The 13,439-nt window shown below is 44.8% G+C and overlaps 1 protein-coding gene across 1 annotated transcript; it reads left to right on the forward strand.

Moving 5' to 3' along the window:
* Positions 1-3,827: 3,827 nt before the first annotated feature.
* LOC306946585 (cytokine receptor common subunit beta-like) lies at positions 3,828-13,048 on the forward strand (the record flags this gene model as incomplete). The annotated part of the gene is given in 14 exon segments (XM_079535659.1): positions 3,828-3,864; positions 3,867-3,986; positions 4,554-4,683; positions 6,465-6,649; positions 6,860-7,005; positions 7,473-7,638; positions 8,133-8,262; positions 8,369-8,529; positions 8,911-9,056; positions 9,160-9,331; positions 10,276-10,366; positions 10,633-10,702; positions 11,466-11,569; positions 11,851-13,048. Coding segments are annotated over 14 exon segments (2,856 nt in total).
* Between the last annotated feature and the right edge of the window lie 391 nt (positions 13,049-13,439).

A 13,439-nucleotide genomic window follows, 5' to 3' on the forward strand; every position in this document is an offset into this window, starting at 1 on the left:
ATTGAGATCAGTAAATTTCTTACTTGATTCTTTATTAAGTATATAGATCTAGCAATATATTACATGTGTACAGACCTGTATAAGGAAATACTCCTTTTCCAAAGTACTGTTACATGCTGCAGGACACATCTGCTTTTCAGGCTCAAAAGCTCAATCTGAAGAACCCACGCATGTTCAATTTCAGTGCTAGATTATCTATCAGAGAATTGTGAGGGTTGGAAGGGACATCTGGATATTGTCTACTCCAACCCTCTGCTAAAGAATCTTCTCTACAGTAAACCTACAGTAGGCAGCTTTCTTAGGGAAGAAGCCAGGCAGATTTTTAATATCTCTGTAGAAGGAGATTCCACAACCTTTCTGTGAAGCCTGTTCCAGGGTTCTGTCACTCTCACAGCAAAGTAGTTTTTTCCTCGTGTTCATATGGAACGTTCCATGTTGCAGTTTGTGCCCGTTGCCCCTTGTTTTGCCAGTGCACAGCATTGGGAAGAGCTTGGCCCCATTTTACTCCCACTCATTAGATATTTGCACGCAGTAATGAGATGCCCCCTCAATCTTCTGCTCCCCAGTCTGAACAGTCGCAGGGCTCTCAGCTTTTTCTCATAAAGGAGGTGCTCCAGGTCGCCATCATCTTGGTGGCCCTCCCCTGGTCTCTCTCTAGAAGTTTCCTGTCTTTCTTGAACTGGGGAGCCCAGAACTGGGCACAGCACTCCCGATGTGGCCACAACAGGGTAAAGGAGTGAGGGACAATAGCTTCCCTTGACTTGCTGGCCATGGTTTCTGTAACGCACCCTAGGATGCTGTTGGCCTTCTGGGCCACAAGGACACACTGCTGGCTCATGACCAACCTGTTGCCAATCAGCACATCCAGGTCCTCTCTACAGAGCTCCTCTCCAGTAGGTCAGCCCCTCACCTGTATTGCTGCAGGAGGTTATTCTTCCCTACGTGTAGCACTCTGCATTCCTCTTTAGGTTCCTCATCAGGTTCCTCTTCTTCCAACTCTCCAGCCTGTCCAGAGCTCATTGAATGGCAGCACAGCCTTCTGGTGTGTCAGCCACTCCTTCCAGCTTTGTATCATTAGCAACCTTGCTGAGAGTGGACTGCATCCCTTCATCCAGATCATTGACAAAGATGTTGAACAAGAGCAGGCTCTTCCCTGTGGAGAACACCACTAGCTACAGGCCTCAGACTAGACTTTGTGCTGGTGATCATGATTCTCTAAGATACTCATGAGAGACACAGATTGTCATCTTTTTTTCCAGTGATGTAAGATTTTGATGGACATTATTTTATCAAAATGTTATAAACTGTAACCTCTCACTTTTAAGGCAATGTAGCAATAGGGTTTGGGATGGAGATGAAATGACATGCAGTGATAATGTTAATCTTGCATCGTGTGATATTCAAGAGAATACATTGTAATTTGAAAACTAATTGGCAAATGTGCGTGTAAAAGTTCTGGCATGCAGGAACACAAGTTATTTGTGTAAGGAGTTCAACGGGGCTAATAATATCTGAAGGTTTTCGTGGGCAGCTAGATGCTAGTGTAACCAGAGGCTTATCAAGTCTGTTTGAAGATGGAGGAGCTGAGGAAGAAAAGAAAGGAATAATGTCTTCTGGGAAACAAGAAATCTATTTTCTATGGGTAGAGGAAGAACCATAAAAACTTACTGGCCTTTGAAAGTCAGTGCAGGAGAATACTTTTCTGCATTTATACCGTAATGCAAAGTAAATTCTGCTCTTCCAGTAAAGTAATGTAACTACAGCTTTTATATGAACACATCTTAGTAGTCAAAATGACACAGTTTCCTCTGATTCTCTCACAACCTCCTAGCTCTGTACTTGCTTCCCTTATTCAAGGAATATATATTTTTCCCCACTGCACACTGAAGTACGTAAATACGTTATATAGCTAAATCTGCAAAGTATGGTTTTGATCAGAGTTTTATGGTCTAGTGGCAGTGCAGAACAAACAAACTTAGGAGTCCTCTTCTGTTTCTGGGGACTCATCTCAGCCCCCTGAAGTTTACCCATAGAGTGCAAGCCTGAGTTTTTTTCACAGAACCACAGAATGGTTGAAGGAACTTCTGGAGATCATCTAGTCCAAAGCCCCACTGAAGCAGGGACACAGTCCATGGTATGATGATAGATGACACAGTACCAGAAGCAAAAAATCCAGAACCACGTCTAGGTGGATTTTTAAGATCTCCAAGGAGGAAACTCCACAGCCACTCTGGGCAACCTTTGCTGGTGCTCCATCACCTGCACAGTAAAGAACTACCCTCTGATGTTCTGGCGGAACCGCTTGTGTTCCAGTTTGTGTCTGGCACTGGATATCACTGACAGGAGCCTGGATCCATTCTCTTTGCATCCTGTCTTTAGTTATTATACACATTGATGAGGTCCCCCCTAAGCCTCCTTTTCTAGAGGCTGAACGGTTCCAGCCCTCTCAGCTTCCTCACACAGGAGAGATGCCCCAGTTCCTTCATCATTCAATTAGATCTCAGTAGGGACTGTTCACAACCCTCTTCTACCAGTACTACAATCACTAACACGTGTGGATTATCACAACCCTCTTCTACCAGTACTACAATCACTAACACGTGGATTAGCAACGACATATTTCCTTCCTAATTTAACAGTTCCATCTAAGTAAGTACTTTGGGGCTTAAAATAGGAAGTACAGAATGCAGTTACAGGCAGCTGCTTTCCCTGAAAGGGTGTGGTCTGCTTCTTAGAAATTGGCATTTCAGTGTATAGCAGGTATATAAAAAGTATAGTACTTATTTTAAAGACTTAATTATCAGGAAAATCTTGTCATTTATAGATACCTTTGTAGGGAAGCGGCTGGTTGCTGCATCAGAAGATTCTCATACTGCTGGGGAAGCTGAACAGTGAGGGTCATCCATCAGGTTTTATCATCTGCCTCACAGACAACTCTGGATGCAGGTAAGGGAACTGCTTCTTTCTGGGGAAGGCAAAATAGCAGTCTGCTATCCTGGAAAGTCTTGAGAGCTCTTAAGGGAAAGCTTTGCAATGATTATGCGAGGGCTCATACCGCTGTTTCTGGTGTCAATAAGCAGCATTCAGGAATCTGAAAGTCAACAGAGATTTAAAAGGAGATCTCTCCATGTTCCTCTACAGTAGAAAAGAGCTAGAGACTGCATGTTCCCTGAGTACAGGGGTCTCAGCTCTGTATGTTTATTATACTTTGGAGAAAGCAGTGAGAAATGGCCAGAAGAGCTAGTATTCTGGTACCAAAGAATGTGGGCCATAGTCTTTGAACTTCTCAATGTACTCTAGATCTTGACAGCCCCCAAAAGAAGAGAAATAATTTGTTTGAAATTGTTGCTAAAATTTGCAGCTTGTCTGGGGAGTAGCTGGAGCAGTTGCATGCTGAAGAGAAACCTGAAAGCAAATGAGTACAGCAATTCAATCACAAACTAAGGAAGTATGTGGTGGGGAATAAGTATATAAGAAAAGGAATTAACTTGGGGGTTCATTAAAAAGAATATAAACATAAAGAACTTAAGGATGAAAGAATTTGCAGGTTGACATTATTCACAGGATAGGCCACTTTCTGATTAGTTTTAGCTGAAAGAATTCCTGTGCTTCCTTAGATATACACATTTTTACTTCTTCATTCTTTGCTCATGTTGCAGGTTCACACAATAAGAAAACTGGGTTTTTGTCTGTCAGTAAAGGCTTTGTAGACATTCTGTCTGAATTTTTACAAAGTAAATACAAGGAAGGAGGTCTTTCTGAATGTCACTCCATAACAGTGCAACGCTTTAACTTCCCTAATTTAGTTTTACTTCTCTTTACATGAAATGAAAACAAGAAGCTCCACAACAAGACAAAAGAAGAGTGGGCAATGAAAACGTTTATTTTTAATGAAAACACAATTTCACAGGACACTATGAAGATGAAAGGGTTTTTCATCTTTTTGCTAAATCTGTCATTGGTCTTCAGTGACCAAGCCATTAATGGTGAGTTTCAGATTTATAATTTCTTTTATTTGACTCCTGCCTTTTTCCTCTCTTTTTTGTACCTGACTCATTCTTCCCCATTTTCTACTTTCTTTTGCTCCTATCCTCTCTGCTGTAGGACAACAAGCATTCTGATCAAAAGCAGTCAGTTTGTGGCAGGTGCAGGTGCTGGTGCAGACAAATAGGTGAGAGCATGGAAATCGGTTGCAAAGAAGTCCCACAAAGATGAAATAATCAGCACATCCCCACTAACTGTGATATTCACTATGCCCAGAAAGCTGTCTCTGCCTGGAAGTGATACTTTGGCCAGAAACATGTCTTGCAGGCTCAAAGGTCTCGCTTCACCGTTGTTGTACCTTGGCTTGACTCTTTGGTATTGTGGAGATGTGGGGAAGGAACACAACTTCAAACATATCTTCACCAAGGGTCATTATTTGGTGCCATCAGAAGAGTGTTGTTCTTGATGCCTTTCCCCTTCTGATGGCAGAATCACTGTCCTTCCTGCTAGCTCTCACCATTTCCATTTGTAAGCAGTGCATCTTTATTTTGGCTGGCATGCCATTTCAGAAAGCGTTCCGATGGAGAGCTTGAGGTGCCACAATGACTACAGCTCACTTGTGACGTGCACATGGAAGGAACACTCCGAGGCTCATGCCCTCCTTGGTTTGACTCTGTACCAAAGGAATGTTATTAAAAAGTAAGTACCTGAAATGAACTGTGCAAGAAAAACATCCAAAAAGTGTTTGGCCACAACACTCTTTTGGAATCTCTGGGCCGGCAGTCAGGTTTTCAGAAAGTGACAGCTGTTCTTGGGTTACAGTCAAAGTTGTGCTTGCTTCTGATGCCTGTCCTAAAAAGGGGAAGGGAGGACTTCAAATCATGTGCCAGTGGAGTTAATTTGATCCTAGTTTCAATGATTTTCCCATAAGTTTGTAGCAGAATCCTGGATAGGATATAAGAAGGGGCACGCGGATGGCTGTCCAACGAGGTAGAGAAGATAGCTTGAGAAGAGCGGGCTCAGGAGCGCTTCATAAACCTACCAGGCAGAGACGTTTCCCCAGTTATTTTGCCTGTGTAGGGTCATCACTGAGAGTATGGCTTTGTTCACTTCTGAAGAGCCTGAATAGGCTATGCTTGTGAAAGTGTGGGTATGGGTAAGTTCATCTGTGCTATCAATCTTCCTCCCAGAGATACCGGTCTGTTTATGAGAGTATCTCTATGCTGCATCTGTTTCCTTATGAAAAGGGAACAGCATCAGCAGACTTGATCAGTTGTGAGGATAAGAAACGCCAAATAGAGAGGAAGATAAAGATGGAACGCTGAGAAGAAAATGTATTAGCATCTTGGGATACAGAAAGGAAAGGGAGAAGAGAGAACACTTGATTTTATTGTAGGTAAGAGAGTATTGGTACACCTAAAAGCAGGTGAAATGAGCTGAAGGTCTTTGGAAAAGGACCTTGAGGGCAATTTATTCTGGAAAAAAAAAAGAGAAGGAAGGAAAAGATGAAAGAAAATTGCTCTGCTGTTGGGAGTCTGCTCTGGAACATTGTTTTATGATGGAGGGTTTTCAGTGGCTGATACAGGAATCATGACCGGTCAGTCCCTCCCTTTCTTCAGAAATATGCCTGGCTTCCTCACTAGTACCCAACTTTGACAGCTAACAGTACTGCTGAACAATGCCTGCTGACGTATGGTTGGCTTGGAGACCTCATGCTGTCCTGAAGGACAGTAGCTGAGCTCCGATCGCCACGGCTTTATCTGTACGGGAACAACGGGCATGAATTCATAGGCTCATGCAGAAGTTCAGAGGGTACGAAAAGGAGAACTGCATCTCTTCAGCAACTCAGACCTGTGCAAGCACACAAAGCTTGCCTACTTCTGACTACCATAATGTATTGTTTTTAATCTTGATGATGCTTTTTGGCCTGGAGGAAGGCCATCTAAAGTGATGCCTAGCATTCTGGAGGAAGTTAATGAATACATCAGGTCTCTTGACAGAACAGAACTGCTAAGGCTTGAGAAGTACATTTTGGCTGAATTAAAAAAACGCTTAAGTGTCTTTCTGGGACTGCCAAGGGAATTCCTTCAAGAAGCTCAGGATCGGCAGAAACTTCCTTGCCTTTCACTCAAAGGAAACAGTGCATTTCTCTGATGTTCTTTTTCATCAAACTACTTCTCACATAGAATTGTGAGATTGTCAAGGCTTAGACTGGAGGCTAACAAAACTAGACGGACATGAGAACAGAATATTATGTTGCATACTTTGAAATGAAAACGCATTGGATAAAAGATTAATGGTGATAAAAATGTTAGTAATGGTAATTGGTGCAAAATGGGGATATCAGTGATAATGAGGATATAACTTCCCACATAAATTAGATAATCATTATGGGATGGAATTATCTGCTGACATTTAGTTTTGCCTGAACTACATAGGACCTGATCAGAGTTTTATAGATACTTTTTCTATTCACACAGTGACAGTGAGGAAATGTATTGTCAAAAGGAGCTGGAAGAAGACTTACCTGAGGCTTCAGATCCCTACAGCCATTGGATTTGTTGGAAAACAGTAGAATATTTTGGAATAGGGGTGGATGACTATTACAGCTTCAAACCCAAGCAGAATCTCGAAGCACAACTACAAGTTCATCTTTTCCAAAATGGTAAGGAATAAATTCCAAGGCAAACTTTCAAATGCTTTTGGGAGAACAGGTGGACGTTGGAGGGACAAACAGCAAGCAGCTTCCTACTGCAGGATCTGATAAGATATTGTGAAAATGAGGAAGATGAGGAAGCTTAACTGCATGTTTTGTTCCCCTCTTCGTGTTTCTCTCCTCCAATTGCATCTCATGTGTTGTACCTTCATCTTCCAGTTCAGCCCCTTCCCCCTCAGAACCTCTCAGTCCGAGAAAGTTCAGGAGACTTCTTGCTGACCTGGACAGCACCTGATGGAAGCCAAGGGCTGGGCAGTGCATTGGAGTATGAAGTTGCTTACAAGCGGGACTGGGAGTCCTGGGAGGTAAGAGCAGGAAGAGTTGGCCTCACCAGGCCCTGGCTGCAGTCTTGTGGCTGGTTGAGAGCTTATAGTCTGTGCCATGCAAATGAGCAGCCTTTCTGTTCTCAGGCACTATGAAGAGTTGCAATAAATGCTGATTTAGGCCATGTGGAAGAGGCTTTGCTACTGTCTGCAAGTGACTTTCCTGGTGAAATACCACTTGTCCTGACTTGAATGCAAAAATCAATTCTTCGCTGCGAAAAAGCAGTGCAATTGGGTTCTGAGTTGGAATTTATTTAACCCTGCATCCCTCCATCATGAATTTAAAGCACGTTTGAAGAGCAGCCTGTGGGCTCATGGGGGAGAAAGCAAAACACCTTGGAAATGTTTCACGTGCACGAGACAGCTTGAGATGCATCTGTGCTCCTTCTCTGTCTTCCCTCCACCCCTCACCACTGATTCCTGTTCTCCCTCCTTTCCCCTGCTGACAGAAGGCTGCTTCACGCCTGCTCCCCAACATCACTCATTGCCACCTCAGCCACCTCATCCCAGGGAGCAGATACATCGCCCGTGTGCGAGCCAGACCGGAGCAGGGCACAGGTTTCTCTGGGCAATACAGCGAGTGGAGCACAGATGTGTCCTGGGAGACCCCCGAAGGTAAAGGGGGAAATGGAATAGGGCTGTGCAAGGGTAGGAGGTCACCCTGAGAAGCCAGGGCAAGGCAGTGATCCTTGTGGGTTCCTTCCAAAGCCAAAAGTGGCAAGGGAAGCCCCACCTATGATGGCTTTCTCTCAGGGAGCCTCAACACTTGTTTCACTGGGATACTCCAAGCAGTAATGAAATGGCTGGGGGCTGTGCCCCCTGCAGGAGGTCTGGAGCCCTCCATGGGTCCAGATTGTGACTTGGGATGTAGCTCATGAAGAAGTCTGCTTACTGTCTTCCACTGTGGTGCTGGTCTTGCTTCCACTTGGAAGGATCGCTATGTCCTAGAAGGGCATGGAGAAGTTTGAAATGCGAGCAGGAGCAAGAGCCTCTCTTGCCCCTTTCAGTGTGCTTTGTGTTCCACCCCACTGTATGGTACCTGCTCATGCAAGACAAAGGCATTCACTGGACTTTTCCTGCCTCTTAGCATGCTGTGATCTTCTCTGTAGGTGGCATTCATCCCAGGAACCTTCGTTGCCTCTTCAATGGTGCATATCTGAAGTGCAGCTGGGAAGTGAAGGAAGCGATTGCCAGCTCTGTCATCTTTGGCTTGTTCTTCAGGGCCACTCCAGCGTCAGCGTACGTGATCTGCCAGTGGCAGCATACTTACCTCTGCCTGTCCTGCTGGGCTGCTGCTCTGAGCCATTCCTGCTGATCTCAGCACCACCTTCTTTTCTCCCCTCAGGGAAGAGGAGTGCACTCCTGTGTATGAGAAGGCTTTGCCGCATGTCCCATATGTGGTGCAGAGCTGTGGGATGCCTGTTAGCAACATCAGCAGTCAGAGCCAGTACCAAGTGTCTGTGCGGACCAAGACGGAGGAGAAACTGATAGAAGCCTACAAGAACAGTGAGTTGCTTTGGAGAGTCTTGCCTCTCCTGGGATTTTTTTTGGAACAGTGCCTGTGTGGGCAAGACATGATGAGGGCAGTGGGAGTGAGGAAAGGTGTTTGGGAGGAAGAAGAGATCTGACTTGGTAAGGGAAGCACGTGGTTGATGTTGTGGGTCAGACCCAGTGGAGCTCCTGGGGGTTTGTGACGTGATCCCTGGAGCACAGCATGAGATAGGGCTGATGTGCTGCATGAGGTGTGCCAGGTGGAGCGTCTGTACATGTGAGAATCTGGAAGTATTGGTGATGTTTTCACAGGCAGGAGCTAGGGAGAGGTTCTTGCAAAGGTAGAAGCTGGGTGTGTTTGTTGATATGTACTCTGGGATATTCTCTGTGTTCTAGTTAAGGTGCTGCCACCTGCAAATGTGTCTGTGGAACTGATGAGAAACCAGGAGTATGAACTGAGGTGGAAAAAACACACTTTACGGTATGGTTTCATAAAACAGCAGTACGAAGTCCAGTTCTGGAAGCACAACCAATATGAAAAAGTGAGTAATAGCAAGTGCAGGAGTCCTGGGTTTCTCTTTGCATTGCAACTGGGGATGTCAGTTCCTCTCACCTCTTTCATTTGTGTTTCTTTCCTCTCCCCAGACCTTGAAGACCATAAAAATTACCAGTGATGAACCTCCCTTCATCTTCACTGATCAGATGTTGTCAGCGTCTACCACATACAGGGGAAGAATGCGTGCAATGGTGAATAATCAGGATTATCGGGGCTACTGGAGTGAATGGAGTGAGGAGTTCACCTGGGAAACTGAGAATGGTACTTTTCACCTGGGTGGTTTTTGTCAGGTTTTTGTACGGTTCGTGGATGAAATTCCTGTAGAGAAACACCTGCATTCTTGTGATGAACGTTGCAGGCAGATCCAGCCATGTAACTGTGGTGGGGCTGCTTAAAGTGGTCACTGTTCTGCTTGCACCCTTTCAGTGCAGCAGGAACGCTAACAAAGGCAGTGAGCAGGATGCAGCTCGTAAGCACCTTTCCTGCTTCCCCAGGCTAATACAGCTAGCTGTAAAGCTTTCCACATGGAGAATCAAGAAAAGATCCTAGCCAAAGACCACTGCTGTTTCCTGATCCCAATAATTGATTCTGCTTTAAGGAACTGAAAAGCCTGAGAATGCAGGAAGGCAGGCTAAAAATCAGCCTTTCCATTTTACAGAAAGGCCCTGGCGTTGAATAAAAGACACATTGGAGTGTACTGGAGATGCAGACCATATCATGTTCTTGCAGTTTCTGGAGTAAGAAGCAGAATGCCCATGATTACTATGCTCACATACCCAAAGATATGTGACATTCTAGAATTTGTCCCTGGGCAGCTTGAAGTAGCAAGATGTTCACCTCGATGTTCATCTACATCCATTAGCGGAAGGAGCTCAGGAGAATCTCTGAGATTCCCATCTCTCCAGGACTGTACAAAGTCAGGCAACCTAAGACCTCTGTAGACCTCTAATGTTCACCGTGAATTCTGCTACCTCACCAAGCTTTTATTGGGATAAATTATTTTCCCAGTGAAGTCAGTGAAGACTAGAAAAAGAATCAGTGAGGGAAAAGATGACTTCCTTTGGTCATCAATAAAGTATTCAGGACACATTTGTTCTCTTCTACTTCCCAGATATGCTTTCATGAAGAATCACCTGAATGCAAAACTTCTTATGGGAAGGGGGGCCTCAGATGTTGACTCCCCATTTCTTCTTTCTCTCTTTCAGTTCTTTCACCAGTGATTCTCCCATTGATGCTGCCACTTCTCATCATCACTTTGCTCGCTGTTGCTTATTGCAGCTTTAAGTATTTACTCAGGTAAGTTTGTGCCCTGAGAAGGCGATTTAGCTGTGTGTTGGCCACGGGGAGTGGATAAAGGGTGAGGCACTGCTTGTCTGCTATGAGAGTGGTCTATGCAAAGAGAAGCCTTGGTGTGCAGTGTCAGCCTTGTGCATGGCTGGACACTGGTGCGAGTTTGCTGCTGGCCTCCCAGGCAACCACGCAGAGCAGCATGGTGCATGAGGTGCAGTCTCTTCTTCTTGCCACACTGAGACACGAACCTTGAAAACTCTGTGTTGTTGCAGGCAGAAGAAGCTGTGGGAGGAAAAGATTCCAAACCCCAGCAAGAGTCTGCTGATCCAGAGCTACTTGAAGGTAAGAGGCATCTGTGCCTTTGAAGGTTCATTATTTCTTTCTTCTTCATGAATCCCAATAATTCCAAGAGCTCCTCTTTGTCACCTAATCTGCAAGGAACGTACACTTCAATTAGTCTGTTCCTTGTTGCTCAGTCCATATGTAACAGAAGCCAGATTGTGCATTTATACCTGCAGACTGATTAGTGTTGTGCTTGTCAGCATGACAGTGATGGAAAATCAAACTAGGAAGTTGATGGAAATCAACTAGGAAAATTTCAGTATTATATCTCCTGTGCCTGAAGATAAACTGTTTCTGTTTCCACTAAAGACTTATGTTAAGTTTTTTACATGATCTTTCAGTAAAATCTGTTTTTTCTTTCCCCCCACATTCAAAGAAACAGCTTAGCGGACTTGTTTTTAGTCCTTCATCTGTTTCTCTATTTGTAAGAGCTATCATTTTATGGGTTTGAATTTGCATGAAGCCATAGCTCTGTTTATTGTAGTGAGATCCTGCAGCGTTTATACGATCTTTCAGAGAACAGCTCCAACCACCCGAGCTATATAGTGTTATGTAAGGTCAGTAGAAAGGCAATTTGGCTTTGAATCAAGACTCTTCTGGAGAAGTGAAAGCACCTACCAATCATCTTATTGAAGTTCTATCCAACTTTACTAGAGTGCATTGCCAGATGCTTTCACCTCTGCTAGCTATTTTCCTTCTCCATGATTCTGCTGCTGATAAGACACTTATCTTTCCCCATGTCTGCTTTCTATTATTTTTCCAGAAAGTTCCTCTAGGAAACAAGCATGCAAACAACCAGCTGGATTTCAACAAATGCAGCCTTGTGGAGAACATGGATCAGCCTAGCTTCCTTCAAGTTGTGGACAGGTAAATAAAGAGAACATTGTAGTCACACTGTGAATGACACGCTCATAGAGCTCCCTAACTCATGGGAAGCCATAGCCAAACGTTCTGTCACCAAAAAGCTCAGGCAGTAACTTTTGAGCTTGGGATACAATTCTGTGCGCTCTGGTGTAACTTGCTCAGCTGTACAGATCATTCTGACCATATGCATAGCTACCTCAGTGTTCTACTAAGCTTGTGTTTCTGCTTTGTGTATACCACAAATACACATATCTCATGAGCAATTTTAACTGTCCCTCCTGCAGGCAGACAAAGATTTTGGCGGAGTCCCCTGAAGCGCAGACTGAAAGGACAGAGGTTTCTTCTCCTGCACTGGACCTACAGAACCCATACCATGCTTTAAATGTGCCAGAGCATGCCCCAGTTGTCTGCCCAAGTCCGATTCCTGGCTATTCATATTCTGTTTCAAGGACAAACTGTGCTGACACAAGTATGACTTCCCAGACAGCAATCACTTGCTTTGCTTTCAACGGCCCATACTTGTACAGCCCTGTGAGGTCTTCTCAGCCTGGGATACATCAGACCCTGGATGTGAGCTTGAATCCAATGGGAAAACAGGAGAAAGCAGTGTCCCTGCAGTACGTGACCCTTCCAGACAAAGCCAGCCCCCAGGCTGCACAGAGGCAGGAGCAGCCGGGAGCAGGTCCTCTGCAGCCCTTCCTGCTCCCAGAGCAGAAGGAAGCGACGCAGTACCTCAACAAGAAGGAAGTTTCACCACTTCCCTCCACCTGTGGGAAAAGCACAGACATGAGAACAGAAGAGCAGAAATGTCCAGAGGCTCCTGGCTGTCCGGCATTCCTTCAGCAGTGCCCCTTGGAGTACATCACCACAGACAGCCTGTCACTGCCATCAGCCAGCGGCACCACACACCTGCCACTTGCCACTGCTGGGGGGAAACCCTGTGATACACAGGAGCCCCAGCCCTCCAGTGACTGCTCTTGCCATGTGGTTTGTCCTGAGCAATTTGGTGTCATGCTCCCACCTTCAGGCCAAATATCAGCCTCTCCTGAAATGCACCTGGATGCATTTGGAGACTACCTTGATGTCCGTTCAGGTCACCATGGACCTTCAGAACTCTCAAAGATTTCTTTGCCCTTTCAGCAGAAGGGAAGCACTCTCCCTAAAGAGCAGCCATTGTCTGAGGGTAATCTTGTGGTGTTAAATCCTGACAGCACTGAGCCAGTTTTCCTTTGCCAGGTTGGTGACTATTGCTTCCACAGCCTGAAATCTGGTGAGAAGATGCGTATGAGTCAGGAATATCCCCAAATCAAGAAACCTTCTGGAGGCTGGACAGTACCTGGGAAACCTGTACCAGATGATGAATTCATCACTGGCAAGGAAGGCGATGTATCAAAAATGCAGGCCATTCAGCTTTTCAAAAGCCTCAAATCAGATGATTATTTCTCCTGGCAGCAATCTCTGAGGATCACAGAAATCTGCTAAAGGAGAAAATATCAATGAATAGCAAGGCTAAGAGTAACTGAAAGGGGTGGCAGCTATCTGATATAAACCAACTCAGCAAATAAACAGAAATTCCTTTTTCTGTCTTCCAGTGCAACATGTTGAAAGCCATGCCAATCAATAGCTTGATCTCATCCTCAATTTCCTTTGCAATTTTGTCATGAAAAACCATCCAAATATCATCACTATGAGATAGTTCTTGTTTTCTTAGATTCTTGGATTATCTACAAAATACACTTCAGCCTTCTTATGGTCCTGCACTGGTTGCATTCATTTTACCATAGCCCCAGACTACCTGGAGCAAAACCTGTTGGAAGAAATGCTGACTTGAGTTTGTGAAATGATATCAGGTTGCAAGCCATTTGGAGACCTT

The sequence above is a fragment of the Tetrao urogallus genome (assembly GCF_951394365.1).
Source record: "Tetrao urogallus genome assembly, chromosome: 1".
NCBI lineage: Eukaryota > Metazoa > Chordata > Aves > Galliformes > Phasianidae > Tetrao > Tetrao urogallus.